The 26578-nt window shown below is 38.2% G+C and overlaps 2 protein-coding genes across 3 annotated transcripts; both read left to right on the top strand.

The window, feature by feature from the left end:
* Positions 1 to 1907: 1907 nt before the first annotated feature.
* On the top strand, positions 1908 to 16493 carry LOC101174605 (non-homologous end joining factor IFFO1). The gene is made up of 10 exons (XM_023960037.2): positions 1908 to 2014; positions 2114 to 3276; positions 8324 to 8384; positions 9016 to 9111; positions 9777 to 9917; positions 9981 to 10165; positions 10237 to 10354; positions 12500 to 12589; positions 12671 to 12801; positions 14072 to 16493. The coding sequence occupies exons 2-10, from the start codon at positions 2357 to 2359 to the stop codon at positions 14223 to 14225; spliced, it is 1896 nt and encodes a 631-aa protein (XP_023815805.1). The 5' UTR covers positions 1908 to 2014; positions 2114 to 2356; the 3' UTR covers positions 14226 to 16493.
* A 2301-nt stretch (positions 16494 to 18794) lies between these two features.
* LOC101164413 (vesicle-associated membrane protein 3-like) lies at positions 18795 to 25770 on the top strand. 2 transcript variants are annotated; one of them, XM_020707159.3, is made up of 6 exons: positions 18804 to 19035; positions 19595 to 19635; positions 21254 to 21383; positions 21452 to 21610; positions 24470 to 24521; positions 24775 to 25770. In XM_020707159.3, exons 2-6 carry the CDS (start codon positions 19622 to 19624, stop codon positions 24789 to 24791), a joined length of 372 nt encoding a protein of 123 aa, XP_020562818.1. In that variant the 5' UTR covers positions 18804 to 19035; positions 19595 to 19621; the 3' UTR covers positions 24792 to 25770. The 2 variants fall into 2 exon arrangements, with proteins under 2 accessions (XP_004074099.1, XP_020562818.1); XM_004074051.5 differs by lacking the exon at positions 19595 to 19635 and having other exon boundaries at positions 18795 to 19035.
* The last annotated feature ends 808 nt before the right edge of the window (positions 25771 to 26578 follow it).

Raw genomic sequence — 26578 nt, 5'->3', positions numbered from 1 at the left:
CTGGCTTTTGCTGTAAGAAGCCTCCTCAAACCAGCATGAACTCTGTAAACTTCGGTGAGGTGCATCTAGTTTACATATTTGATCTTCTTAACCAATTAAAACTTGTTCAACTTTATAATGCGTCACTTTTGAGAACAATTTGCTGAAGCTTTTAGACATCAAAAACGTATAATAATAAGTTAAAACTTCTAATTGATCATTTAGATAAAACAAATTTTTCCCCTTGGTGGGGAGGGTGTTTGGACATCACTGTTTGCAAGCAGAAGATGTTTTCTCAGTGCCTTCCCCGCTATTTTTAACCACACCCTTTAGTACATACACACTTTTTCCACTAGAAAATACACACTCCAACACACACATCCATACAAGCACACACACACACGCACACTACCACACTGGGGCCCTCTGTCACGGCGGCCCTGTCCCTGGGGTGCTGGCTTCCTGGGCCCGACGGCCTTCTTTCCACGCAGGGAGAGGGATCCCAGAGCTCTCTGGCAAGGAGCCGGGGATCGTACCACATATGAACCTGGAGGATTCTGTGTCCCGGTGGTGTGGGTTCTGGTCCTCTTCATATTTTCCATCTGCGGGTGAGCCTGGTCGGGCCATATTTATAACACCCTTTGTGGACCCTCGCTCCTCTTGGGCGTCCTCCTCCTGGGTGGGGGGGCCGTCCCCTGCCTTGCTCTCTCCTGGAATAACCGTGGCCTGGGCGGGTCTTCCCTGGGGGGCCCTGACTCGTGCCTGGGGTTGGGGGATGCTCAGGAATCCTGGGTGGTGGTGGCCCGCCTGTCTGGGGCTTGGGGTGTCCCCCTGGGGCGGGGCCCTCGTTGGGCCCCCTGGGCGCGGTGGGGAGGCTGCTCTACGGTTCGGGTTACTGTACGGTCCCGCTGACATCCACCCCAGAAGAACATAAACACTCACTCGAGACCAGGTGCTAACTCACCTTTGCACAAACAGTTTGCGTGGCTGAATGAAATGTTTCACGTGTTAGCTTGAATGCATAAGTAGGCGTGTGTGAATGTTAGTGGTAGTATGCCCATATAGACTTGTTTGTGTGCAAACACTTTTGGAGCCAACAGGTGTGTTTGTCACGTTTGAGTGTGTGTGGACAGGCCCCGCCCATTTTCGATTTGTCATGCATCTTAACCTGTCAGTTGTGATTATAAAGCTCCAGTAACTTGTTGCTTTCTGACGCTTCATGAACTTACCCTTGCTACTATAATCACCCCTCTACCCCCCCCCCCCCCACACACACACACACACACACACTATCTGTCATCCCTCTCTCTTCTTTCCTCCTTTTCTTTTCCGTCCGGTCCAGAAAGAATTATTTACAAATATAATTAACATGAATAAAGTTTAGCTGAAATTCCAAAAGGGGTTTATTTAAATATACATCTGGTGTATCATAAGATTCATAACACCTGTTGTAAAAGTAAAATATGTCCAACACAAAAGGCTTTCAGCTCTCATCATGGTTTGCTTAGCTGTTGGACAGGACAAGTTAAAAAAAAAGATAAAACAAATTATTGACGGACATGTCCTGGATTATATAGTGTTTCCATTTGTAAAAGATTGGTGCTGGTCTTTGTCTAAACTTAATGTGGGATTTTGAGTAAAACTTCTCATATTTGCAAAATTTAATGTTGAAACAGCGGAATTGAAGACTTTTCGGGAAACCTTTCAGAAAACTTGAATTTTCGTTTTTCTACAAGCTTATATTTTATACAACAGACTAACAATTAAAAGCATTATTTTCACTTTGAATTGTGAGAGAAAAAAGCTTCCGTATAGATCCCAAGGCGCGATGACAGCTTTTGAAGCACGCGCAGCTCCTTCTGCTAAATCCTATTTAAATGCAGTTGTTCTCTTACTGCGTCTGTTACGGTAGTAAAGCTGCGTGTGCGCCCCTATGGTCACTGCGGTAAATTGCAGCCGCAGTCCTCCTGAGTTCACTGCTGCGTCTTCAGAGAACCGATTCCACATGATCGGAGTGATTCCTCCTGTCAGCCAGGTACGCAGCTCCGTTTATCTTTAGATGTGCGTCATAACGAGCGTGTTTTTATGAAGGTTCGCGTTTTTAAGACAAATAATCTGGTTTGTTTTGCTGCAGGCTACAGCTGTGCGCAGCATTTTGTGGGTCAGCGCAGGTTTGCAGCAGTTTGCTCTGTTTGGATGTTGTTTACTGCTTTTTCGAGGCACTGAAGATATTTTTCACTGGCTGTAATTTTTTCTGATCTGCGAAGACAATTCAGGAGAAACATTCAGGGAGGTCCCTGAATCTTCCTTTAGTTTTGGTTTATCCGAGTTTCTCTGAGTCACCGGCTGCAGAGGGGAACTGCGTAAGTCTGAGTTCATGCCGGACTTTGAGCATTTCCGATTCTCCTACTCGAGCATGAATCCGGTTCTCGGGGAGAGCGGCTTCCTGGCTCCGCATCCGCAGCATCACTACATGACGGGTCAAAGTGACCCGGAACCGAGCTACTTCCTGGGTGACCACGGGGGATTCGGGCCGGATGGGTTCGGGTTGGATTTGGGAGCCTGGCCTCCGTCTGCCCCGGCGTACCTGCACTTGAGCAGCCCCCTGCGCCGCGTGCCCCCAGCGGCGCTGCGCAACGACCTGGGATCCAACATCAGCGTGCTGAAGACCCTGAACCTGCGCTTCCGCTGCTTCCTGGCGAAAGTGCACGAGCTGGAGCGCAGGAACAAGGTTCTAGAGAAGCAGCTGCAGCAGGCCTTGGAGGACAACATCACAGGGGAGGGGCTCCAGAGGCCAAAGACCAAAGATATGGGGGTCCAGACTGGATTTATTGGGCCCATTCCAGCCAGAGCTAGTCTTATTCCGCCCTATCACGCTTCACCCTTCCTTCCTGGGGGGTTTCTCTCTCCCACCCTTAAACCTCCATCACTGTTCCTGAGTGGAAATAACGTCAACATGATGGACTCCAACTCCAACCATATCATGCCCGGCGACCCCGTCAACACGGCACAGAGTCCGGGCAAGGCCCCACCAACCAACTTCAACGCTCCCCCTCCCAGTTCAAAAACCAACAACCCCCCCTCTTCAGCGCAACACTTCTACCCGGAAACCACCTGGACCTTCAACCACATGCGCCGCTTTGGGACGGGGCGGGAACCGTGCGTCACAGGGCCCGGGCTCCCCTGGATGCACCAGGATGGAGTTGGAGTCCAGGTCGACACGATCACACCTGAGATCCGGGCTCTTTACAACGTTCTGTCCAAGGTGAAAAGAGAAAGGGATGAGTACAAGAGAAGGTAAGAAACCTGTAGCTGCATGCAGCAACAGATGCTGGAGTGCCATGTGGATGGAACATTTAAACTTTAAATGCCAAAACTGGTCCAGATGAGACTCAAAAGAGGCTACAAATAACTAAATCGATTAATAGACATTTACTTATCTATAGAAATGCAACTTTGACTCATGAGACTAGTATTTTTTTAAACAATTTCTTGTTTTTTAAGATAAAAATAAGGATTCTGTTGGTTTTTAATGTAAGAATTTATCATTTTAATAATGAAAATGTCCTCTTTTATTGAGTGTAACTCACTATTTTTGTGAAATTTGTTTTCATAAGTTGATGAAGGTTCTCAGTGGTCTTTAATTATGATTATTGTTTTGTTTTGTTTTTTTGCCAAATTCAATAAACCTGTGTCCTTTCTAGGACATATTTTCTGCAGAGCAACAGGAGTATTAATAAGAAATTCGCCTCTAAGGTTTTGGGAAAAACTATTGGCGTGGAGAAACCCTGCCCCACTTCCCATCATCCATCTGTTTACATGCACTTACGCTAGCTTAAATCCCTACATACTTAACATTAGCAGTGTAACAAAACTGGAGCAATCCAACTGTACAGTTTTGAGCCAAATGCCAGCTCAGACAATGAACGGATCAGGGAGCTTGTCGCCCGCCGATTGTAGCTTCTACGTCGCTGCTACAGGGTTTTTACATTTTTGCTCCTGATTCACAACCATTTGAATAAAGTAATACTCAGAAATGCTATTTTAAACTGAGTTTTATTTATATATTGTCCATCATGCCCCAACAATATAACTTCCAATAAAGTGAGCCCTAAGTCCAGATGCTATGACTCAACTTCATACATTGTTTTCAAAACCAACTAAAAATTGTTTTATAATTTTGTAATTTTGAAAAAAAAACTTTTTTGAATAGAATTGTCTTGACTCTAAAACCAAATCAAGTTAAGAACTTCTGAGTCAAACTGCTTCAGTATTTCTCATCCCCAGCTTTACACTCAGAAGTGTTGTTGTTGCTCAAAAGCATTGAATCTGTCTGGAAACGGTTTAGCACCACGTCAACAAACAGTTGCGTTGTAGCATTTATTGGCGAGTTTGACTGCTCTCTCTGGTTTGCCGATGCACTGATGCTTTTTCATCCCCTTTGAAACATAGCTAACTGACAACTGCGGCTAATTCATTTTATGGGCAGTTCTGGGTTCTGTTCTGCTCATCCAGAGCTGAATGTCCAAAAGAGGATGATTGTAAATAAAAACTTTAGCAGTCCCTACAAAACACTGCGGCTCAACAAAAGCGAGTCTCTAGTCGAGCAGGAGAGAAAGAGGGTCTAAGGGCAGGGATGCCCAGTTTGACCTAGTCTGCTTATAGTTTAGCTATTCCCTATTGAGTCCTGACTTCATGTTCATTATGATTTCATGTTTATTATATAATTACTGGTATGAATCCCATGGCTAATGTTGTAAATATTGGGCTACTTAAATAAAAATTGAATTTATTTGAATTAAGTCAAGCTCCCAATATTAATGTAGTCCAGTAAATCTGTCTTTGATTGTAAAGGCCTGTTCACACCGGGACGAATTTCGCCCGCGATTTTCGCCTACGTTTAACGCCTCGTGACTAAACAAAGGGCACCAAAGTGAGTGTGCACAACGACGCGAAAAAACGCCACGCGTCATAGCCTCACTTTTTAAAAAACGCCTCGGGTTCGTTTTTTTGGTTTGACGCGTCGCGTCGAAATCTATTTGACCAATGAGAACAGCGCTTTTGCACACGTGTCTGGAGCCTCTGAAGTTACAGTAAATCACAACTTGGGGGCGCTCAAACACAAAACTGCCTTGCTGAGCACACATACAAGCAAAGAAGATAGACGCCGAGTAGCGTCTACACAGCCGCGAAGAAATAATGACGGACATTCTAAAATATCCCCGAACCAAGCACCAGTTGGAGCAACTGGTGCTTGAAATATTCATGTTTTCTTTGTATGATTCTGACAAGCGTGTAAATACTTGCTCTCTTCTTCTGAGTGAAAAGCGACTTTAAGAAGCGTAAAGTTGCGCAGCGCCACCTTGTGTACAGGAGTATTTCTGTTTTACATTAAGCGCCATCTAATGTCAGGGAATGAAATTGCATGTTCTCTCGGCTCATCGTCAGCGAAAATCGCCTGGGTGTGAACACAAAAAACGTGGCGAAAAACGCTGGCGAATAACGCCTGGGGAATATTCGTATGTGGAATAATGTTTATTTGTGAAGAATTTGGCAGAAAAAAATCAGTTTCGCCTTTTTTCAAAATAAATGTGGTCGATGTCGGTCCTGAAAGGAAATTAAATGCATCATAAACTGAGCTGCAGCAGTCTGATATTGTTTGTCTTTCTAAATACAGAAAAGCGTTTAAATGTCAGATGTGCAAAAACATACACAAAGATACAAAAAGATTGTGAAACCAATGCTAAAAATTGCTCATCCAGTTCGCTGTTCCTCGCTTCCTCCACCTTCCTGCTGAGTTATGTTCTGGGCCCTGCAATGCAGCACGGGCCTGCAGTGATGTCACCCTCCACACCCTCCACTGCATCTCCACGTCATCCATCTTTATTTGCCTCTACATCTCTTCACAGGTCGCCCTCCATCTTTCTGAGTCCCCTCTCTTGTTTTCTTTTCGGTAGTCCTTCTCCCCCTGCCTGTGTGCACGCACTGTCTGTCCCAAATAAGCTTCTGCAGCGTCAGACTGGCACTGACATCCTCATCATCATGAACTGCAGAACCTCATCTCGGTGCTGTCTGCACAGCTCAGCATGAGCAGCTCCTCCTGGATACAAAAAGCTGAACAAAACACTGGAGATGAAACCTCTGATGTCACAGTCTTTTGCTCCGATTTGATCACTTTCCATATGTGCCAACTCACTGCAGAGGATGTTTGCCTCCAACCATAACTTTTAATTTTCAAAATTTTAGAAACTCAATTGTTGATTCACTCCACATTCTCTGAGTCTCAGGGCAGACACTCTTCCACTAGGTCAGGGGTCTGCAATCTTTAACGCCAAAAGAGACATTTGGTCTTCAGTTTCAATAAAGACTAAAACCCAGCAAGAATTGCAAAGTCCTGCCTAACCCTTAAGAAAAATCCACTTTGTTTATGTTTATGTGGCCATTAAGCTATTGATTTATAAAATATTGCTTTTAAAATTTACAATGATTAAATTATAAAAGTGTTGTTTTTGATAACAACTTTAACTTCTTTACTTTTGACAGCAGCACACACACGTTACTTTCAAAATAAAATACACCCTGTGTCAAATAATAAAAAAACCTTCTGCTGCAGCAAATTTACTAGAATAAAAAATGCAAGGAAACCAAGTCAAACATGTCATAATTGCAATAATTATATGGAATTCTGCCACATGTGTGCTTAACTTCACTAAATAATTTATTATTTATTCAAACCGTGTTTTAAATCCAAAGAGCCACAGTGGAGCCGCAGGTAGCAGACCCCTACACTTCATCATCAATGGCACACCTTCATAATTATATCATGTAGAAAAAAGCATATGTATGGAAATGTGCTGCCACTTGGGGAAGGAAAACTAATTACTTTTATTTTTCCTTTTCAATTTTGAAGAACCATTTGTCAGTTTGATATTGATTATCAGCTTTCTTTATCTCATTGCTCAGGCTTGTTGCTGCCTCTGTTGACTATCATCACAAGTGCAGCTTTAAGATTACAAACATCAGAGGAAGTAAAATAGCACATATTCTTAATTTATTTGTAGTCGTTAAAAATGTCTATTAAGGATAGGGTTAAAAAGTTTAAAAACAAAAAGAAATGAAAATGATGATTTTTTTCCAGCCTAATTTGACGACTGGTCACTATAGCAGACCTGTCTGTGGGTTGTTTCAAGTCTGCTTGTATCTAACCGGGCTATGAAGGCTTAAAGACATTGAATTTATTTGAAAAATTAAAGACAAGTGGTTGCTTAAGTTTTTGCAAGTTTGTGCAATTCAGATTCTATGCTTCCACTTTCGGCTTCTCCCATCCGGGGTCGCCACAGCGAACAAGTCGCATGGTAAATTTGGCAATGTTTTTTTACGCCGGATGCCCTTCCTGACGCAACCTTCTCAAACCGGGCTTGGAACCGGCACAGAGGTAGAGAAGGGAACAGGGAGCAGCCCGGAGTCGAACCCTGGTTTCACGGACGGAAGGCGCCGCAAACCAGCACGAGCTAAAAAATCACAGCAAATTGAGGCACAGCCTCACTCCACACCTTCCTTACCAAAAATACTACAAAGATCAATTATAAAATTAAGAAAATTATTTGGGAATAAGTTTTTTATCCAAAGAATGCAGAGTATTTTCAAAAATGAGGAAAAGACCAAAAAAAAAAGCTCAGAGATCAGACAAAAATCAGCATCCTGTGGTTTTATCAGAATGGAGGGAATTTTGTAAAAAAATAAAAAATTGCTTTGAATACCGTAATCTGGATGAACTCCTAAGAAATCAACACAAACAGATATAAATTATTTTAATTTAAAAGAATTGAATGTGTAATAATTGGAAGTCAGTTCTTAAATAAACAGGGAGTATAAATGATCAATTGAGTCTTGAGCAAATGTTTTCTATAGATGTTTCTATCCTTGAAACAACTTTAAAAATAAAAGTGTGGATTCAGAAACTGAGAGAAATAATCTGTACAGAATACTTTAATCTCTCATGTATGTCTAATCAAACACACTATCAGCTCCACAGAAGCTGTGCATGTTGGAGTCTGCTGTCATGCTGAGTACAGAGGAGTCCCGATGCTGCACAGTGGAGCTCATGCAGAAACTTAGTGGGGTTTCACTTACAGCTTCAGAGAGAAAAAAGAGCATCATGAATCCCATCACACATAAAACCAGGTCGCACTGACGACAGGAGGAATCAAATACAATTGAACTTCATGGACGGTTTTAGGACGAGACACTTTCTTGTTCTTGTAGCATTTTACTGGCGAGTTTGATGTAATTGTTTTTGCTTGTTTTGTTCCAAGTAAATTGACTCCCGATGTTGTGTTTGTAGATGGGAGGAAGAGTGCACAGCCAGAATGGACCTGCAAGAGAAAGTGGCAGAGCTTGAGGAGGTGAGTTAACAATTCAAACCTTTATTTATGTTTTTAAACTAACTGGGCTCCATGTTTTCTATGTTTTTACCACAGATAAACATTTAAGTTTGATTAATCTTTTTCCAATATACGGCTATAGTAAAACAAAAAAGAAAGATGTCCTCCAGTTCCTGAGCTCAAGAGACTTGAGGTGCTACTGCAGATCAATGATCCAAAGTTAGCAGAGACTCCACTTCTACTGCGGAGACGTCGACGTTTCCTTCTGAGACGTGTCCTTCTATGATTCTTTTTCATGACTTTAAAACCCCTTTATGCTGGAAAATATTTTAATATTTAAGTTTTAAACCATTTAGATTAGCATAAAAACTCTTGTCAGGTATTACAAACATTTAACTGCAATCAGTCACTTTTTTTAAAGGTTGCTGGCAGAGCAGAGGATCCTTGTGTCATTTTTAATTCCATATGTTTACCTCCAGATTTGTCTACTGTAAATGGATGAAAATGTAAATTGAAGCAGTGAAGATACGTGTAAACATGTAAACTACATTAATGTATTATTCCTTTTTGTTCAAAACTAGCAAATCAAAGTGTAGTTTGTATCTGTTTGTGCAGTTTGTGGCTCCAGAAAATGACATGATGGTGTTTGCAGGAGCTGCAGGAGAGTGAAGTGTGTCAGGATGAGCTGGCTTTCAAAGTGAAGCAGCTCAAAGCGGATCTTGTTCTCTTTAAAGGACTCATGAGCAACGTAAGGCTTTCCTTTTCTTCAAAATGATCGTTAAAAAATGTTTTTATTTTGTCATTATTTTTATTTCCACAAGCTAAAGATATCCATTGTCCTTAAAGTCAGTCATCATTGTAGCGACTTCAAAACCAAACAGTCGCTGAGAGGCTGATAGTGGGTCTGGGTTATTGAATGACGCGCTCGAGCTCAAAAAATGGACCATGCATAATGAAGTTCGTTTCCTGAACTTTTAATCGTGACAAAAAAGGGTAATTAAAGGTAACATAAATAAATATATTCAAAGCGTAGTGAGTGTATAAAGCGTATAAAGCGGTCAACAAAAAATACGGCAACCCAACTCACCCCCCCTTCCATCTTACACAGGTAAAACACCACAGGTGAGATAAAGTCAATTAAGGTCACCGCCCACAACCATGTGACCCACCAGCTGATTACCTACTCAATGGCCTATAATCAAAAAAATATATATATTCATTCACCATATACTTCCATAATAAAAACAGTGAAATAGTGCAAACTAAGGAAAAGTAAACTAATATTTGTGCAAAAGAGATGACATAAACAGTAGCGAAACATTTTTACCTGATAAAACTGGCTTTATTGCGCATATACAGATGTTCTTTTGTTTTTAAATATGTATTATGAGAATTTTTTTCTCTTGGGGTCAGGACATGTCAGATCTGGACAGTAAGATCCAGGAAAAGGCCATGAAGGTGGACATGGATATCTGCCGGCGTATCGACATCACGGCTCGCCTCTGCGACGTAGCCCAGCAGAGGAACAGTGAGGATGTGATCCCGATCTTCCAGGTACATCTGCAGTGATGAATATCCCCATCTCAGCTGTGACTCATACAGATGTTCTCCCGCCAGGTGCCCACGCCTCCCTCCTCTCTAAATCGCCGCACCAGGAACAGGAGTGGGCAGTCGCTGAAGGACGGGGACGGAGATGAACTGAGCGTGTCCGAGAGCGAAGGAGGCGGTGCCAAAAAGGAGGACTTGAGCAGCTCCTCGGCCGATCAGATCAACGAGCAGATGCATAGGATGCTGAACCAGCTGTAGGTGATGTCGGTTAGATGCACAGAAGGCGCGCTCAGAACTCTGCAGCTGTTGGATGATATCTGTGCAGGAGGGAGAGTGACTTTGAGGACGACTGCGACAGTCTGGCCTGGGAGGAAAGCGAAGACACGCTTCTGCTGTGGGAGGATTTTCCTGGATGCTCTTTTGGGATGGAAACACAGGGAGAGGTGAGAACACAGAGACTCAGAGAGTTTATTCCTGTGAAAGGGTCGGTTCAGTGAGCAAAAGAGTAACTGCTTATTAGATATAAAGATTCTAGAATGAGACAAGAAAAAAATGTTCAATGACACATTAATGCACAAGAAAAAGAGTCAGAGGATTTCTTTAGTCCACTATTGCTTTAAAAATATAAAATTCAACTAATGTTTTAATTCTCCATTATCTTTGATTACAATTTACCACTAAAGTTGGAAACTTCCTGCAGAAATATGAAGACTAGATCATGTCTACTGACATAATTCAAGTGTAAAAAGTGTCATAGTAGAATTTAATTAAAACCAGCTGTGAAGAAACTACACAATAAAATTGTTGCTCCTGCTGTTAAACTTTAAATTGGGGGAAAAAATGCTTCTAAAATTTTCATCTGACAAGAAAAAGAAAAATATTTAAAAACTATTCTGAAAACTGGAAAGAATAAAATTTGAATAAATTACAATCTAAAAGTAAAAGTGAGAAATAGTTAAATAATTTTGCTCAGATAATAAAAAATGGAACAAAATCCTGTCCTGTGGTAAAAATATCAAAGGAAATGCTGTTAAAAATATCAATAACCACAAATTTTACAGATCACTTTTGCAATGAGACTCCTCAGTTAAATGTTAAAGGCTTCATTAGAAAAACAAAGTTTAAATGAATTAAAAGTTAGAAAATACCAAACATAGTTTCTAGAGTAGTAGTAAACACAATGCTAAATTGGACAAATAATCAACAATCAAAAGCTAATTATGTTAAATTATGCAAAAAATACAATTTTTTCTGATCAACATTTAAAACCGTTGAGACAAATTATACTAAAATAAAACCAAAAAAACGATATTTTTTTGAAGAAGTAAAATTTTCAATCAAAAGTTAAATGATGTTTATGATTAATGTTAAATTGATCATTAAAATCATGAATTAATAAACCAAAGCATTAAAATTAGAAAAAAACAGCTAAATATACTGGACACTGCTCAAGGAAGCTACATACATTCATCAAAAAACACAAATTATCGTTAAAAAATAACTTAAGTAAAACCTGCACCTGACTAAAGTGTGGAATATCAGAGAAGAAGAAACCTAGTTTAAAACGCTAAATCAGGTGCTAAAAGTAAATATAAGTGTCAAACCTCACAGCTTAAAAAATCAAACTAATTCAAAAGTTGTTAAGAATTCTAAAAAAGGTCTTGCTGTTTAGCAATTTATGAAAGATAATCCTCTCCAACTTTAACCTGCATCTGCAGAATTTTCAAAAATAGATCTGTTAATGTTTTTCTAAAAAGCACAAAACTGTCTCTTTTACTGTTAAAGGGTAATTCCTGTTGCTCAAATGACATGGAATGTCAATAAAACTTGAATAAATAAAAGTGATATACAGCTTCATTTACGCATGGTTTATGTTTTCCTGTTCGGCTTTTCCCTGAGTTCAAATACTTGAGTTTGGCCCTGTCCCATTTCAGTGATCTGCAGACAGAGCCGTTTTTAGCCTGCGGTTGTTAAATGCAGCAGGTTTGTGGGTTTTTTCTACTGAGTCTGATGACGCAGACGCCACTCCTGTCCTGCTGAAATGTAAGCCTTTTAAGTGGCTGAGCAGCAGAGAAGGCCACTGACCTGCTTAGTGAAACGCCAGAAGAAGCTGCAGGGAAATCACAGCAGATTAAGAGATTTCAGAACACCGGAAGGAAACTCACAAACAAACAGGACGACACATCACTCAGAATTAAAATAACAGCAGTGGAAAACAACTGAACTTTTTAAAAATGGTTTAAGGACTTTAAATGTAGAAGAGTTTGCTTTTAAAATGTTTTTTTCTAGTGTATACATATTTTGGTCTTTGCCCATTTGAGTTACTGCTAAAAACGATGTAAACATTTATGACAAACACATTTTGGAATATTACTAATATACGTTTTTCTGGCAATTTCTTTTTAATTTACCTTAAAGTTTTGTATCTTAATCAATTTTCCCAAAAGAATTATTTTACCTTGGTTTTAGTTTTTATATTTCTATGCCTCCAAAAACAGGCTGGTTTTCCAGGTTTTCTGTTAAAATTTTTATGACTGCAACCAAAAAGGAGCAAAGCCTCAAACTGACTGTTTTCTCGCTGCCTTCAGGACGAGTCCATCGAGAAGGTGATCAATGACACAGAGTCTCTGTTTAAGTCCAGAGAGAAGGAATATCACGACACCATCAACCAGATAGAGGTGAGACCACTTCAAATCAGCAGAGTTAGAAATAATAAGAATTTTAAAAACGTCAGCGGTTGTTATTTGTGTTCTCGTCAGCTGGAACTAGCCACTGCCAAGAGTGACATGAACCGTCACCTGCATGAGTACATGGAGATGTGCTCCATGAAGAGAGGCCTGGATGTCCAAATGGAGACCTGCAGGAGACTCATCACGCAGAGTGGGGACAGGTAACAAAGCCATCTTTAATTAAATTTCATCAGACAGCATCTCTTATTAAAAAGTGTGTAAGCTAAAACCATAGCCTCTGGTACATATCATTAAATTCTGACATTTTAATGATGCTGGATTTCTTTTGAGGAAGAAAATTACATTTGGAAAAATATCTTTAATTCAAAACAACCTGGGATCCTTTAAAAAGCCAAAGAATTAGGATCCAGATTGTTCTTTAGAGCTACACACACAGCCCACTTTACTAGGTCCACCTTTCTAGTACCGGGTTAGACCCCCTTTTGTTGTCAGAACCGTCTTAATCCTTGGTGGCATAGATTCAACAAGGTACTGTAAACATTCCTCAGAGTTTGGTCCATATTGACAGGACAGCATCACACAGTTGCTGCAGATTTGTCAGCTGTTCATCCATGAGTCCAGTGAACTCATTGTAATGTTCAAGTAACCAGTCTGAGATGATTCCAGCTTTATGACATGGCGCCTTATCCTGCTGGAAGTAGCCACTAGAAGATGGTACACTGTGGTCATGAAGGGATGGAAATGGTCAGCAACAATACTCAGGTAGGCTGTGGCATTGGAATTGGCTCAATTGGTACTAAGGGGCCCAAAGTGTGCTAAGAAAATATCCCCAACACCATTGCACCACCAGCAGCCTGAATCTTTGATTAAAGGCAGGATGGATACACGCAGAAATGGAGACTCATCAAACCAGACTACATTTTTCCAATCTTCTATTGTCCAGTTTTGGTGAGCCTGTGTCTTTTGTAGCTCAGTTTCCTGTTCTTAGCTGACAGGAGTGGCACCTGGTGTGGTCTTCTGCTGCTGTAGTTCATCTGCATCAAGGTTGGACATGTTGTGCGTTCAGAGATGCTCTTCTGCAGACCTCGGTTGTAATCAGTGGTTATCTAAGTTACTGTTGGCTTTCTATCAGCTGGAGCCAGTCTGGCCATTCTCTTTTGACTTCTGGGTTCAACAAGGCATTTCTGCCCACAGACCTGCCGCACACTGGATATTTTTTCTTTTGCGGACCATTCTCTGTACATTATAGAGATGGTTGTGGGTGACATTCCCAGTAGATCAGGAATCTTGTGATTGGCTGACTAGAAATTTGTGTTAATGAGCAGTTGGACATGTGTACTTAATAAAGTGGCTGATGAGTGTACACATAAACCTTTATAACAATAGAAACATTGACATTGAGTTTTATTTTTCATATAAGCCTCTTGTTGGCTGTCCTTATTCTGCTGCAATCATCTGTGCTTCTCACAGGAAGTCTTCGCCTCTCGTCACACTGACTGCGGAGGATTCTGACTGCGAGGAGAAGGAGAGGAAGAAGCCACCTCTAACTGCCAACCTTGAGGGCAGCGACTGCTGCTGCAACATCAACACTGCCATCCCCCTGGTGTCCTGGAGGAAACCCTGACACACAAACACACAGCAGGTGACATCATTCACCAACCAGAAAGCTGAACTTGATGTCAACATTTAAAGCAATGTGAGAAATTCTTGCAAAGATGCTGCATCTATGAAATCTGCCCTCCTGTGGTTATTTGTGGGAATTTCACTGGATGGCGAAGAAAATATTTATTTTGCAATATTGTTGTGTGAATTTGTAAATAGGATGGATTACAGAATTCACGCTGAGCTCTCTGTTTAGTTCAGAAAATGGTCATTTGCACAGTTTTTTTTTTTTCAAATCTAAGGCAGGACAGCATGAAGAAAGCACTTTACATGGACTCCTGTAAACTACAGGGTTCAGTATGATGTGTCTTAATGATTTTTTTTTATGTGTCAAGCTTGGTTTTATAATAGAATCTCTTCTTCAGTGGAGACTTGTGAGAGTTTATGGTAACAAGTAATACATGCAATAACGTTTTTTTTTAGCTAAACCTGCCTTAAACAATGTACTCAGCATTTTAGATTAATCTCAGTTTATGAAAAAATTATATACCTGTGTGTGTATATATATATATATATATATATATATATATATATATATATATATATATATATATATATATATATATATATATATATATATATATATATATATATATATATATGACATTTGCTATTTTATTTTAACAGAAGCTTCTTTGATGTGCTTCTTTGTATCAGTACAAATCTATATCAATGAATAGACTCAACTGAGGCAATGTTTACGTTTTACAGTAAAAGTGAATAATTTAGGTCTTTAAATGCTGTTTCTGTTGTTTTGTCAAGCTTGAAATTAAAATTTTATTGTAAGGAAAAGAGGGAAAATGGGGAGAAGGTTAGGACACAATGATGGTCGACGTGTTGGACAATAGGAAAGGATGTATTAACCATTTTACTGGGAAAAATACTTAAAAATATTTCTATTTTATAATTCCTTTATGCTTGTAAAGAGTATTTTTCAATTCAATTTTATTTGTATAGCCGAAATTCACAACAACAGTCGTCTTGATGGGCTTCGTATCGTATCTCCAGTAAATCAAATCTCAGCTATCAGGAGGATGAGTTACAGCTTTCTAAGAATAGGAAAAGAGGTCTGCGTGTCTCCATCCAGCAATGAGCCACAAACTAAAGTCTGGAGTTACTTGAAATTCAAAATCACAAAACACCAATAACATAATCACCACTCTGTTAAAACCTCAATGAGCAGCTTTAAAAGGGGATGGTGGGGACAAGGATGGAATAAATAAATGCTTTTAGTAGCACAAAACAAGATTAAAACTTGCTGCTTAGGTTGAAACCACATATTTCTAAAGATGCATATTTCTTGTTTTTCTTGAAAAGAATCTAAAAAATAAGACATTTTTAGGAACAGAAATTTATTTTGAAAACAGACCTTCTGTTATTCATAAAACATATATTAGGTTAACTACAAGACAGTTTTTTTAATACAAAATTAATGTTTGAAAATAGTGAATAAAAAGGCAAGAAAATACAAGAGCTTCTAAAATTATTTTTTTCTGAAATGACTTCAAAATTTTACTTTTTCAGTTCGTAGTACTTTATCTTTATTTATTTACTCATTTATGTATGTATTTATTTATTTTTGTCTGTGCTTTTAAGTAAACATATTAATTTGCCTTTTTATATTTTACAGCATGAAAAGCAAAATATTATGATGGCACTGATCTACAAATGCTGCAAGCTTCATGTTTTTTCTTTTTGCTTTACATCACTCTGTTTAGCAACCTGTTAGATGTTTGGGATTTGAGAAAATCTGCTTCAGCTTCAGTGGAACCGCTAGAGGTTTGAGGTGTGAATTCCACAGCTTCATCACTTCTTCACTTGTTGGAAGTTCAGACATTCACTTCAACATTTACATCTGTAACACAACCAGACGCTGCTGCACCACAGCATCGTCACATCACAGCAACGTTGCTCAGTAGCATCACAGAAAATAGACGTCAGAGGTTTAGCAGTTGAGTCCAAAGCAATTCATTCTGTAATCGTTTGTGAAACTTTAAATGTCTGTTTGTTCTCTAAAACGTCTAGATATCCAATGACTGAAAGTGCTTTATTTGAAAATAAACATATGGATTGGCATTTTTTCTTGATCTAATCTAAATGGTTGACTCCAATCATGCAGGTTGAGTTCTCAGCAGGAAAAACGGGGACTGTTGTGCTTTAGAACCTGTTGGTGAATTGTTTTCATTTGTGTTTGATGAGAAATGTCAGAATAAACATTTGAAACATGTCAGCCTGAAAGTTTTTTTTTTTTCAACTGAACGAGTGAAAAAAATCAACTTTTTTAATGATGCTATGAAGTGTGTGGAAGTGACACACCTGTAAAGTGTATGTGCTGCTTTTAATGACATCTTAATTTTCAGGAGAGCTGCTACCTTCAACTTACATCTCTTGGATAATTTTGTCCATACATTGCAGAAACATCTTAGAATTTCTGATAAAGTATTATTCATTTAACTTTTTATGCATTTTAAAGAAAGTTTTAGGTGGTGTTTTTTTTTTGGGGGGGGGGGGGGGAGGCGAGGTCATGAAATAGTAGCTCAGCAGGATCTCCCAACATTAACCCTTGTGCTATCTTAGATGACCCCACCCTTACATTGACGTGTTATCCTACCAGGATAAAGGTGGAAAGATTTCATGTAATCCATGGACACCAGTGAAGATCACAAATCATTGAAGAAAAAATGTTCAGTGCACTGTCTAGTGGGTCTAGATGACCCAACTCCCAATGTTAAAGTGCTTAGGATAGCACAAGGGTAAAGGGAGGAAAAGGAGGTTTTATATGTCCTCATAACACAACAAAATCCTTCAAAATCCCAGCATTAGTCTTGAGTTGGCCAGTAATTACTGTTTTTTTTAGCTGTTGTCTTCCTCTTACTAATGCCTCTTGAATTGTGGTGCAAACTAACTGCCTTTTTTCACATCTCCGTACATGTAGAAGAATAACGGCACCAACTCCTGCAGTGAGATTTCTCCCAGCAGCATCAGCGATTGATTGGTGTCCTGAATGCCTCTGCAATCATTCAGAGTGATCGCTTTCTGCTGCTCTTTTATGGGCTGATGAAGGTGTAAAAGGAGCCGAGCAACCCCACAGCAGATCGATGAGGAGGCAGAAAGGAAGCTGTCTGGAGAAAACAGCTGGACTGTGTCAACACATCACACTCCACTCTAAACCACCAACTATCACGTTTGCCTTCAAAGTGCTGTGTTCCATGAACACCCAAAATAATAATAATGATAATAATAATACACAAAATACGCATGTAACAAGTTTTATTGTGCCTCATTTATTTTTTCATTGTCCTAAAAACTTGTGTTTTTTACTGGAAAACTTCAATTACCAGATATGTCGTCATATTCCTCCTGGAATAAAAGAAAACCTTTTTCCAAAACTTGAATCATGTTTAGTGGAAGAGTAAACAAAATAGTTGTAAACCTCGCAGAACTCTGGACTTCTTCCTGTAAATCCATTTTTTAGGATTTGGAAAAATACAAAAAACTACGGATCTTGTCCTTAATCAGTAAAAGTAACGTGTATGTGTTTTTTTCCTTTTAGACACAACTGTATTGTTTTTTAGGGAACTTTAAGTTATATCTCACTTGGCTACAACTGCTAGCAGCATATTTTAATTTAAAAGAACAATACTTTAAAAATAATTCATAAAGTTCCAGCGTTTCATTATTTTTGCAAAATTCTTTTTTTGCTGTGACTTTTTTAAACAATGACATATTCTGAGTTGGAACAGAAAACAGCTTCTCCATTAATCCCTGTGACATAAAGAGTAAACTGAAATGGTTAGGAACCTTTGACACTGAATTTGTCACAGCAAAAGAGAAGCAAAAGTAAGACATTTAGAAGTGCAAACTTTCAGAAACAAATAAGAGAAAAAAATATCTTAATTTTAGCCTAAATTACACAGCAGAATCATTCAAAAGAGTAACATTCACTGTGATTGAAGGTGATTTTTTTTTTACTTATTCTTATAAATCTTTTCTTACTTATTTATAAATCAATTGTCACTTGTAGTGGTTGTTAACAGTAGTACTACAACAGTAACTATGGGCTGGTCATTCTCTGATTTTAATTGTAACTCTTTACAAAGTAGCATTTTCTGTTTTAAATTGTTGTAATTTTAGCTAAATCAATCATCTTTTATCAATTTTTGTTAGATTTTTGTATCATTAAGAAATAAATCAGAAATTTAGATAAAATAAAAGTTTCAACTTAATAAAATATAAATCAATTAAAATGTGTTATAGTCTATATATCAAATTCACGATGCATTCTATTTGATTTAATTTAGTTTACATGTATAACCATTTGATTTCATAAAGTTTTGATCTCATTTATTTTATTAATTTATTTTTTAAGTTTGTGTGCACTGAGACACTTTTAGACAGGATTTTAGACATTCTACTTTTACCTCCTGAAGAGGCGCATGCGCAGAAACCCCCTTACGTGCTTATAAATAAATCTGATTTATGGAAGGATGGAATTGCGCGGGGCTTCGTGTGCGCCTGCGCGATAGTCCCTGCTCTTTAGGGTGGAGCTTCAGTTTGACTGACAGCTGTTTTTTCACTGCGCAGCTGCTTCTTATGTAGTTGCTTCATTTAAAAATAATAATAATTTTAGGAAAAAAACTAACATTTAAAAAAAGAGATCTGATCTTTTTAGATAACTGATAGTTGGAATTTCTGTTTTTTTTTTCTTCATTCGGTCCTACCTTCCTCATCCTCTGCCTCACTAATACTCTCCATCCCCCTGCAGCTGAGATGTGAGTACAACTAAAGATATTTAACTGTTAAAAAAATATTAACAATAGCAGAAATATATGCATAGTTGCCATCTGTATCCAGGTAGACTTGGAATCTTGAGTTTGATGGTTCAGTATTTAACATTTAATTGTTGTTAAAGTGAAATTATGTTGAGGTCACTGCATTAATTTGGCTGAAACTTGTTTTGACTGAATAAAAAGCTTGAGAATGACCAGCTGATTCACCTAAGCTATTTCTCAACAGAGCTGAGAAATTATTTATTTTATTTAACATCGTTTTTTGTGTGTGTGTGTGTGTTTGTGGTTTTTTTTAGTTTGAAGCAAAGAAGAACAAACAGAATGAAGTAAAAAAAAAACTAATTGCTGGAAAATTGAAGGCTTTTGTTTAGAAAAGGGTCAAATAGTGGATTTTAATTCTTTTTTCTCTCGGGGAGGGGGAGGGTTGTTGTGTAGATGTTAAAATCCTTCAGTCAGGCTGCTGATGATGATGCTGCTGGTGCTGAAGCGATTAATCTGTCTCCATTTTGCTTCCGGAAAACAACCCTGTCCGTGAGAGCAGAAAGAGGGAACCGCTGTCTTTCCAGAGATGACAAAAAAAAAGTTATTATCTTCTTTTTTTATGTTTATGTTTACATTTTCCATACATTAGACATTTCAGACCACTCCATTCATTTTTAACTTCTATTTATTTGCCCAGAAAAATGTATTGTATTAATAGCTTTTTATGGAAAAAGTGTTTTTCCCTCAAATGTGATGAACATCAGATAATCTGAGTCCAGCTTTTCTCACCTAACCAATCGATCGATTAAGAAATCACTGTAATAGAAACAGCCTAAGAAAGTGGAGCGGGTTGTACATATCAATGTTAGCAGAATTATAATAAAAGAAATTCACAGAAAACAATTATAATACAAAGAAGAAATACAATCTAAACATTTGTTTTACTATTTGTAAACTCAAATTTTTCCTGTTTTTTAGAGTTTCTTCTGTCTAAACTGAAGTTGTCTTCAATATTTAACATTCTGAACATTGAGGTCAAAATCTTGGTTTGTAGAATAAAAATAAACTAATGAGTATGTTATGGTATTATTTCTAAAAATCACTTCTTTTTATCCAGTGAACATTAAAAAAAAAATTAGAAACCATTTCTATTGTGAATAGCAAACAAACTTTAACAGTGGTGCAGAAACAATCTATGCAAAATTAGAATATTTTGAACACTGGATTGAAATACTTTTTCATTTAGAGTCTAAAAGTTAAACGTTTGATACTTAAACATTTAGAATTAAAAATATGTGTTGTGGATTTTCAGCTTGTTGAGCTATAGATGGAAACGCTTAAATGGAAAATCAAAACAGTGACTTTCATTCTTGGAAAATGAATTTATGGTTTAGCCATAAATTCATGACTGAATTATATTCTACGTGGCGAGGGTGTGATGTTCAGATTAGGGTTGATGGTTTAAATTCAAGAACTGCTCTAGATCCATGGCAGGCAGATCCATGGTAGGCAGCCTGCAGTCTTTTTGCTTGTTGGTGTGTTTTTAACTTTGGTGACTCTGTTACAACAAAGCTGTCTGTTTTAAAAACAGCTATTTATGTTAAAGAATTGTAAAGATTTAGGGGGGTGGGAATACTGCAGTATTTTAGTAAATCAGTGTGAAAAAACTCAATTTAGCAGCATAAATTTGAAACCTGAACAAAATTATTTTATTTTCACCATTTTTTTTTCATATTTGAAATTTTCTAAACTTTAGGGTTAAATCATGTTAAATTAATTTTACTGGAAAAAATCCCAAAGTGACTAAACTTTACTGGCAGTTATGTTTACAAGAGCCTGTTTTTTTCTTGGCACAGATTCCTTCTCATTATAATAATAGAATAAAAATTTAGAGTTAGATTTAGCCAGTTTTGTAAATTCACTGATTTATTCATTAGGATGGAAATAATCTATCTGTTGTTGCCATTTTAATGACATATATCTCATTAGTGCCGCTATTGCATATCTTTTTACATTTTCAGGCAGTGTTCTTTTGGGTTTGAGTTTCAACATCTTAAAAAAAAACACTATTGAAAGTTTTTTTAAGGCGCGATGTCTTATTGAAAAATAAACCAGGATGTGTGTTGCAGCGTTGCAGTCAGAGGAACTTGTAACCCTCCGTTATTCAGTGAGGAATTCTTTTCTGATCCCTTCTGTTGTGTCTGTTTTCCTGCTGCAGGTCTACTCCAGATGCAGCAGGTGCTCCAGGAGGTCCCGGGGCCCCGGAGGGCGAGGGGGGCCCTCCGGCTGCGGCCCCTAATCTGACCAGCAACAGGCGACTTCAGCAGACACAGGCACAGGTTGATGAGGTGAGCAAACGGTGAACCTTGAACGATCAATGACGCAGAACCGCAGTCACGCTGCTTTTGGACCTCAGGTGGTGGACATCATGCGCGTGAATGTGGACAAAGTGTTGGAGAGGGACCAGAAGCTGTCGGAGCTGGACGACCGGGCGGACGCCCTGCAGGCCGGAGCTTCCCAGTTTGAGAGCAGCGCCGCCAAACTCAAGAACAAGTACTGGTGGAAAAACTGCAAGGTAGTAACCAGATGCTGCTTCTGTCCTTGACAAATAAGGTGGTTAAAAATAACAACGCCTTTTTCACTTCAATCAACTTTTAATGAAATACAAAGCAAAATAACAAAACGTTTGTTCTCCAAGGGGATGTAACAAATTGACAGGGAGAGGATTATGTGAGGATTGGTGTGTAAAATCCTCTGGGAACAATAAATACCTAGATGTTGCTGATTAGAATGATGTAAGGATGACTCGTTTGGGGCTAGCACCCAAAACTAAGCAGAAAAGTTTCAGTTTTTACATCAAACATAAAAATCAAATTCAGTTTTGTCTTTTGCTGTTTCTTAACCATAAATCGTCGTCCAGAGCAGAGCTCCACTGATTTGTAAACATACGTGTCTCTGTATAGGAAAAAAAATTCATTTGCTCTTATTGTGAACCAGACTGTTGCTAAATGTTCAAATGGAAGCGATGACCAATTTAATAGACCCACATGAAATTAAAGAAGTTCACTACAATTTGAAAACTGACACTTATTTGTAACTAACAAACATCCAAAATTGATCCAAATTGATTTCTCAGACATCACTGTATATAAATCATAGATCTAATATGGCACAGTTTAATGTACAGAAGTAGTTTAGTCCAGTGGAACAGTATAATGTGTCCTTTTTTTCATTTACAGTCATTCGTGTGCGCAGTAATGTTTTGCTGATGTCAGATCAGATGGATTTTCACAAAACCCATACCATCATTCCCTCACCACCATACCTGACAGTATTTAAAATGGTTTATGTGTTTGTTTTTTCTATATTATAACTGAATATTTACAGTTTGGTTACATGTGTGCAAAGGACTAATCTGCTTAGTTAGTTGCAGCCTATTAAAATCAATCCTGGTGTCATGTATTGAGCCGCTGAGCCATGAAGTGAAACGTCTGAAGAGCCAGCAGATTCTTGAATGGTTTATGTGCAGTTTTATAGAAGGATGAACACCAGACTGAACTTCTAGACCTTCCAGGATTAATGGTGGGGCAAGAATTTAATAACTGTTTCTGTTAAAGAAGTCCTTTTGTGAAGTAAAATGTCGGGCATGGCAGTTCGTTTGTCAAAAAAGGACTTTTTAAGGCAAAAAAGGACAGTTTTACTTTCTTCATGAATGGCGTCCCTCAGAATAAGAACTTATTCCTCAAGTCTGGTGAATTATTTTTCAAAAAATGAGTTTATGATTGATCTTAAAATCCCAAAATGTTAGTTACTGAAATTAAGACATCTACTACTTATGCAAAAATGAACTTTACCTTATTCCACACATGTGGAGACGTTTTGGCTAATTCGTGCTGTAAAAAAATCCATTACAGACATGACCTCTAACCCTCATGAGCATCATCATTATCCCCCTGGATGTGTGTGTAAATGGTAAAGTTAGCACACCATGTATTAAAAAGAAATAACAAATGAAAACGAGCAACAGTCAAACACGGTGGAAGAAGTATGATGGTGTGAGGATGTTTTGCAGATTCAAGACCTGGATAGTGCAGAAAATTCTAAAAAAGCATCTTTCCTTCATCCATGTCATGATCTCAGGCTCCAAAGCCCTTTGGTTCTGCAGCAGAACAATGGTCCACATTCAACAGCAAGCAAAAAAAAACAAGTCAGTGGTTTCACAGGGTGTTTTTTTGCCACAAAGCAAAGAAAATTCAGAAAAAGGTTGTTTTTCTTTGTGAATTTGGTCTTTTAAATATGTATTTTCTTAGTGACGTGATCCTCCTCATCTGATGTTATGATGTTGATGATCTGAATTATTTGAATAAAACAAACAAATTCAGGACTGGGGAGCCCCAGCATTGTTATGCTTTAAAATTCATTAATGTGATGGAATAGAAATGTGTCAATGAATGATTGTAAGGAAAAACAAAAACATGGCTTTCGTTTTTAGACGCTGAAGTTATCCATCCATCCATCCATCCATCCATCCATCCATACATCCATCCATCCATGCATCCATCTATCCATCCATGCATCCATCTATCCATCCATCCATCTATCCATACATCCATCCATTCACCCTTTAGTCTCAGCATCAGTCAATCCCCTTGTTTGCAGCCTGTTTCATCCAGTCAGAGGAAGCCTGGAGGACGGTTACTTTACAGGAGAGAAAGGAAGAGAGTATGATGAACCGGCATGGAGCAGAAGGGAAATCTCAATCTGGATTACCATGAGGGTCAGGGATTAAAGCGCCAGCTGTGATTTGTGACGTAATCCCTTCTTTGTGGTGTGCATATTTCTGCTTCTCCAGTTATGAGGACGTTCATTGACATCTTTCAGACCACCACAGTCTCTGTGATAGTTTTCCAAAAAAAACTAATGTTTCACTGTTCGTTTTTCAATTTATCCTGCTGCTGCATGTACTCACCGGTGTACCAAATCTGGATTAATCTGCAGTTAAAAGTGGTCCCTGTTTTATTGTTTACTAAACTCTATGGTGTGTTTTAGCAGAAAAGCATGCGTCGGTGTGTTTTAGATGTCAGCATTTGTTTGTTAATCAATGGTAATCAGGTGTTCAAATCTCTCCATGACCGCTTGTTCTTGTCCACATTTTCATTCATGCATTCATCAAAAGGTTATGAAATATAATGTGACATTTGCCCCTTTTTTAAAATGTTTTATTATGTATGGATCCTGTTTAGCAGCTGAATCGCTCAGCTGGTCAAGTGTATGGCTGGCACATGCAAAATCAGGCTTCATCCAGTTCAATTCCAAGGATGGGCCCCAAGTCTGAATCCCCCTGTGCTGGTCCCCACCCCAGATATAGAAAAAGGGTTGTGCCAGGAAGGCCATCCAGGGTTAAAATCTCTTTATTTGTTTGATTCTCTTGCAGATGATGATCATCATGGGAGTTATAGGTGTCATATTTGTCGGAATCATTTTCTGTGAGTCTAAAATATGTTATATATTATATTATTACACTGTTATATATGTTAGCTGTGTTGACAGAGCAGAACTATATATATTTAAAATTGAAGTGATTTGTTTCAAATACCTTTAAACTGTTTTTGTGATGCGTGACCACTTCGTTTAGATCAAAAAGTACCTGTAAGAAACGAATAAATTACATCGAAGCAACATTTCCTTTGGACCTTTTTTTTCTTGCAGAGGATTGACTGTGTTCTATTATTTTTTCAGTGTATTTCTTCAAATGAGCTTCACTTCAAAGATGACCGCACAGGCCGCAGGACAAGAACACACAACACAGACCCGTCTTCCCTCCAGCTCCTTGTCCTCCTTATCAGTTTTAACCTCAATCGTTCTCCTTCATGATTCCTGCAGGTTTACAGAGTTCAGCAGCTGATGAATGAGGGCACAAGGGGCTTTTCTCTTTCAGTTTGACTTTTATTTTTTTTAAATCAAAATGACTTAAATATAGTCTTAGTTAAATGGAGGCAAATTTCTGTTTCTGGAGATGTTGCAGTTTATGTTTTTGTTAATGGAGCATTATAAGTGCTATATATTTCTGTTTAATTTTAGACTCAAGATAAAGGGGAAATTGTTAAGGCAAGAATAATTTTATTCATTATGTATTGAGTTAACTTATTTTTTAGGACACTATATTTAGCTACAAGTGAAAGTGGAAATATTTTTCAAGGAAGTTTTACTTTGAAAATATATTAAAAGTACATCATTCAAAATGACAATGATTTTTGGGGGTTGAATTTGAAGAAGTAAATTACCTGGAATAGAAAGACGTGTGTAATTTTTTTTTACCATAAAAATAAGTGCAAGATGAGAAATTATTCAAAAGCCTGAATCAGAAGATGTTTGGTGAACTCATGTCTGCTCTTCTGCTGGCTGTGCAGCTCTTTGCCCTCCTGTCTTAAACTTCCTGTGTTTCTTCTGAAAAGAAGCAGAACTTTCTCAGCTGGTGTTTCTGTCCTTCATGTTTTAAACCAAACCCCTTGGTGATTTCCCTGATTTTAACGTAGGACATGTTTCTTTACTGATTTCCTTTGTGTTTGTAATGTCTTTTCTAACACATGAACCAGGACTTGGATCACTGAAGGACTTCTGCAGTGTGGATGAATTACATTTAAAACGCTGAATGGTTACACGCGACTATTTGTTCTATTACACTGAGCGACAGATGTTTTTGAATGGGGAGTATTAAATTCATGTTTGCAATCAGTTTGCAGTTTGGCTTCTTATTTGTTGTAAAAGCAAAATATTTCAGTTGCATTATAAAACCAAAATAAATGGATCATCAGATTCAGCAAAAAATATCCTTGTAATGTTTTTGCTGTGCAACAAAATGTTAAATCTCTGTTAAATTTAACGCTCAGCTTTTTATTGTGTTTGGATAAAATGTTTAGACAAAACTCTGCTCTCTAAGTGTTGTTTTCTAGGAGTGCTTTTTAAATTCTACTTTCATTTTCAATGGAAATATGTATTAAAGTGCAATTTCCTGATGTTGATCTGAGGGATGTGTCTCGGGAATTCCAAACCCTTTTGGGGGGGGGGGGGTTGTCCCTTAGATTTTATCAGTTTGAACTTTTTTTATGAAGCACCAATTCAAAATAGATAAAGGTAAAAATTCTCACATGGATTTCTCTCACAATATTGTGTTTGTAACCCATTTTCATCTGTTCCAGTGCTTTGAGACACAGACTTTGTTTTTCAATAAAAAAGGCTGCTGGGAAGGAAGAAAAAAAAAAAAATCACTGGGAGAATCTCACTCTGAATATTTAAATGTTCCAAAAAAATTATTTTCAAGTTAAGTCTTTTTTGAGGGTACAAGTTTCTCTTCAAATTGCACAAACTCCTGATAAATTATATGTTTTAACCCTTGTGCTGTCTTAGATGACCCCACCCTTACATTGACGTGTTCTTCCTACCATGACAAAGGTGGATAAAGGTGGAAAGATTTCATGTAATCCATGGACACCAGTGAAGATCACAAAACCTTGAAGAAAAAAGGTTCAGAGCACTGTTTAGT

Source organism: Oryzias latipes, chromosome 11 (assembly GCF_053564925.1).
Source record: "Oryzias latipes strain Hd-rR chromosome 11, Olatipes_Hd-rR_3.1".
Taxonomy (NCBI): Eukaryota; Metazoa; Chordata; class Actinopteri; order Beloniformes; family Adrianichthyidae; genus Oryzias; species Oryzias latipes.
This window is presented reverse-complemented; position numbering and strand designations above follow the sequence as displayed.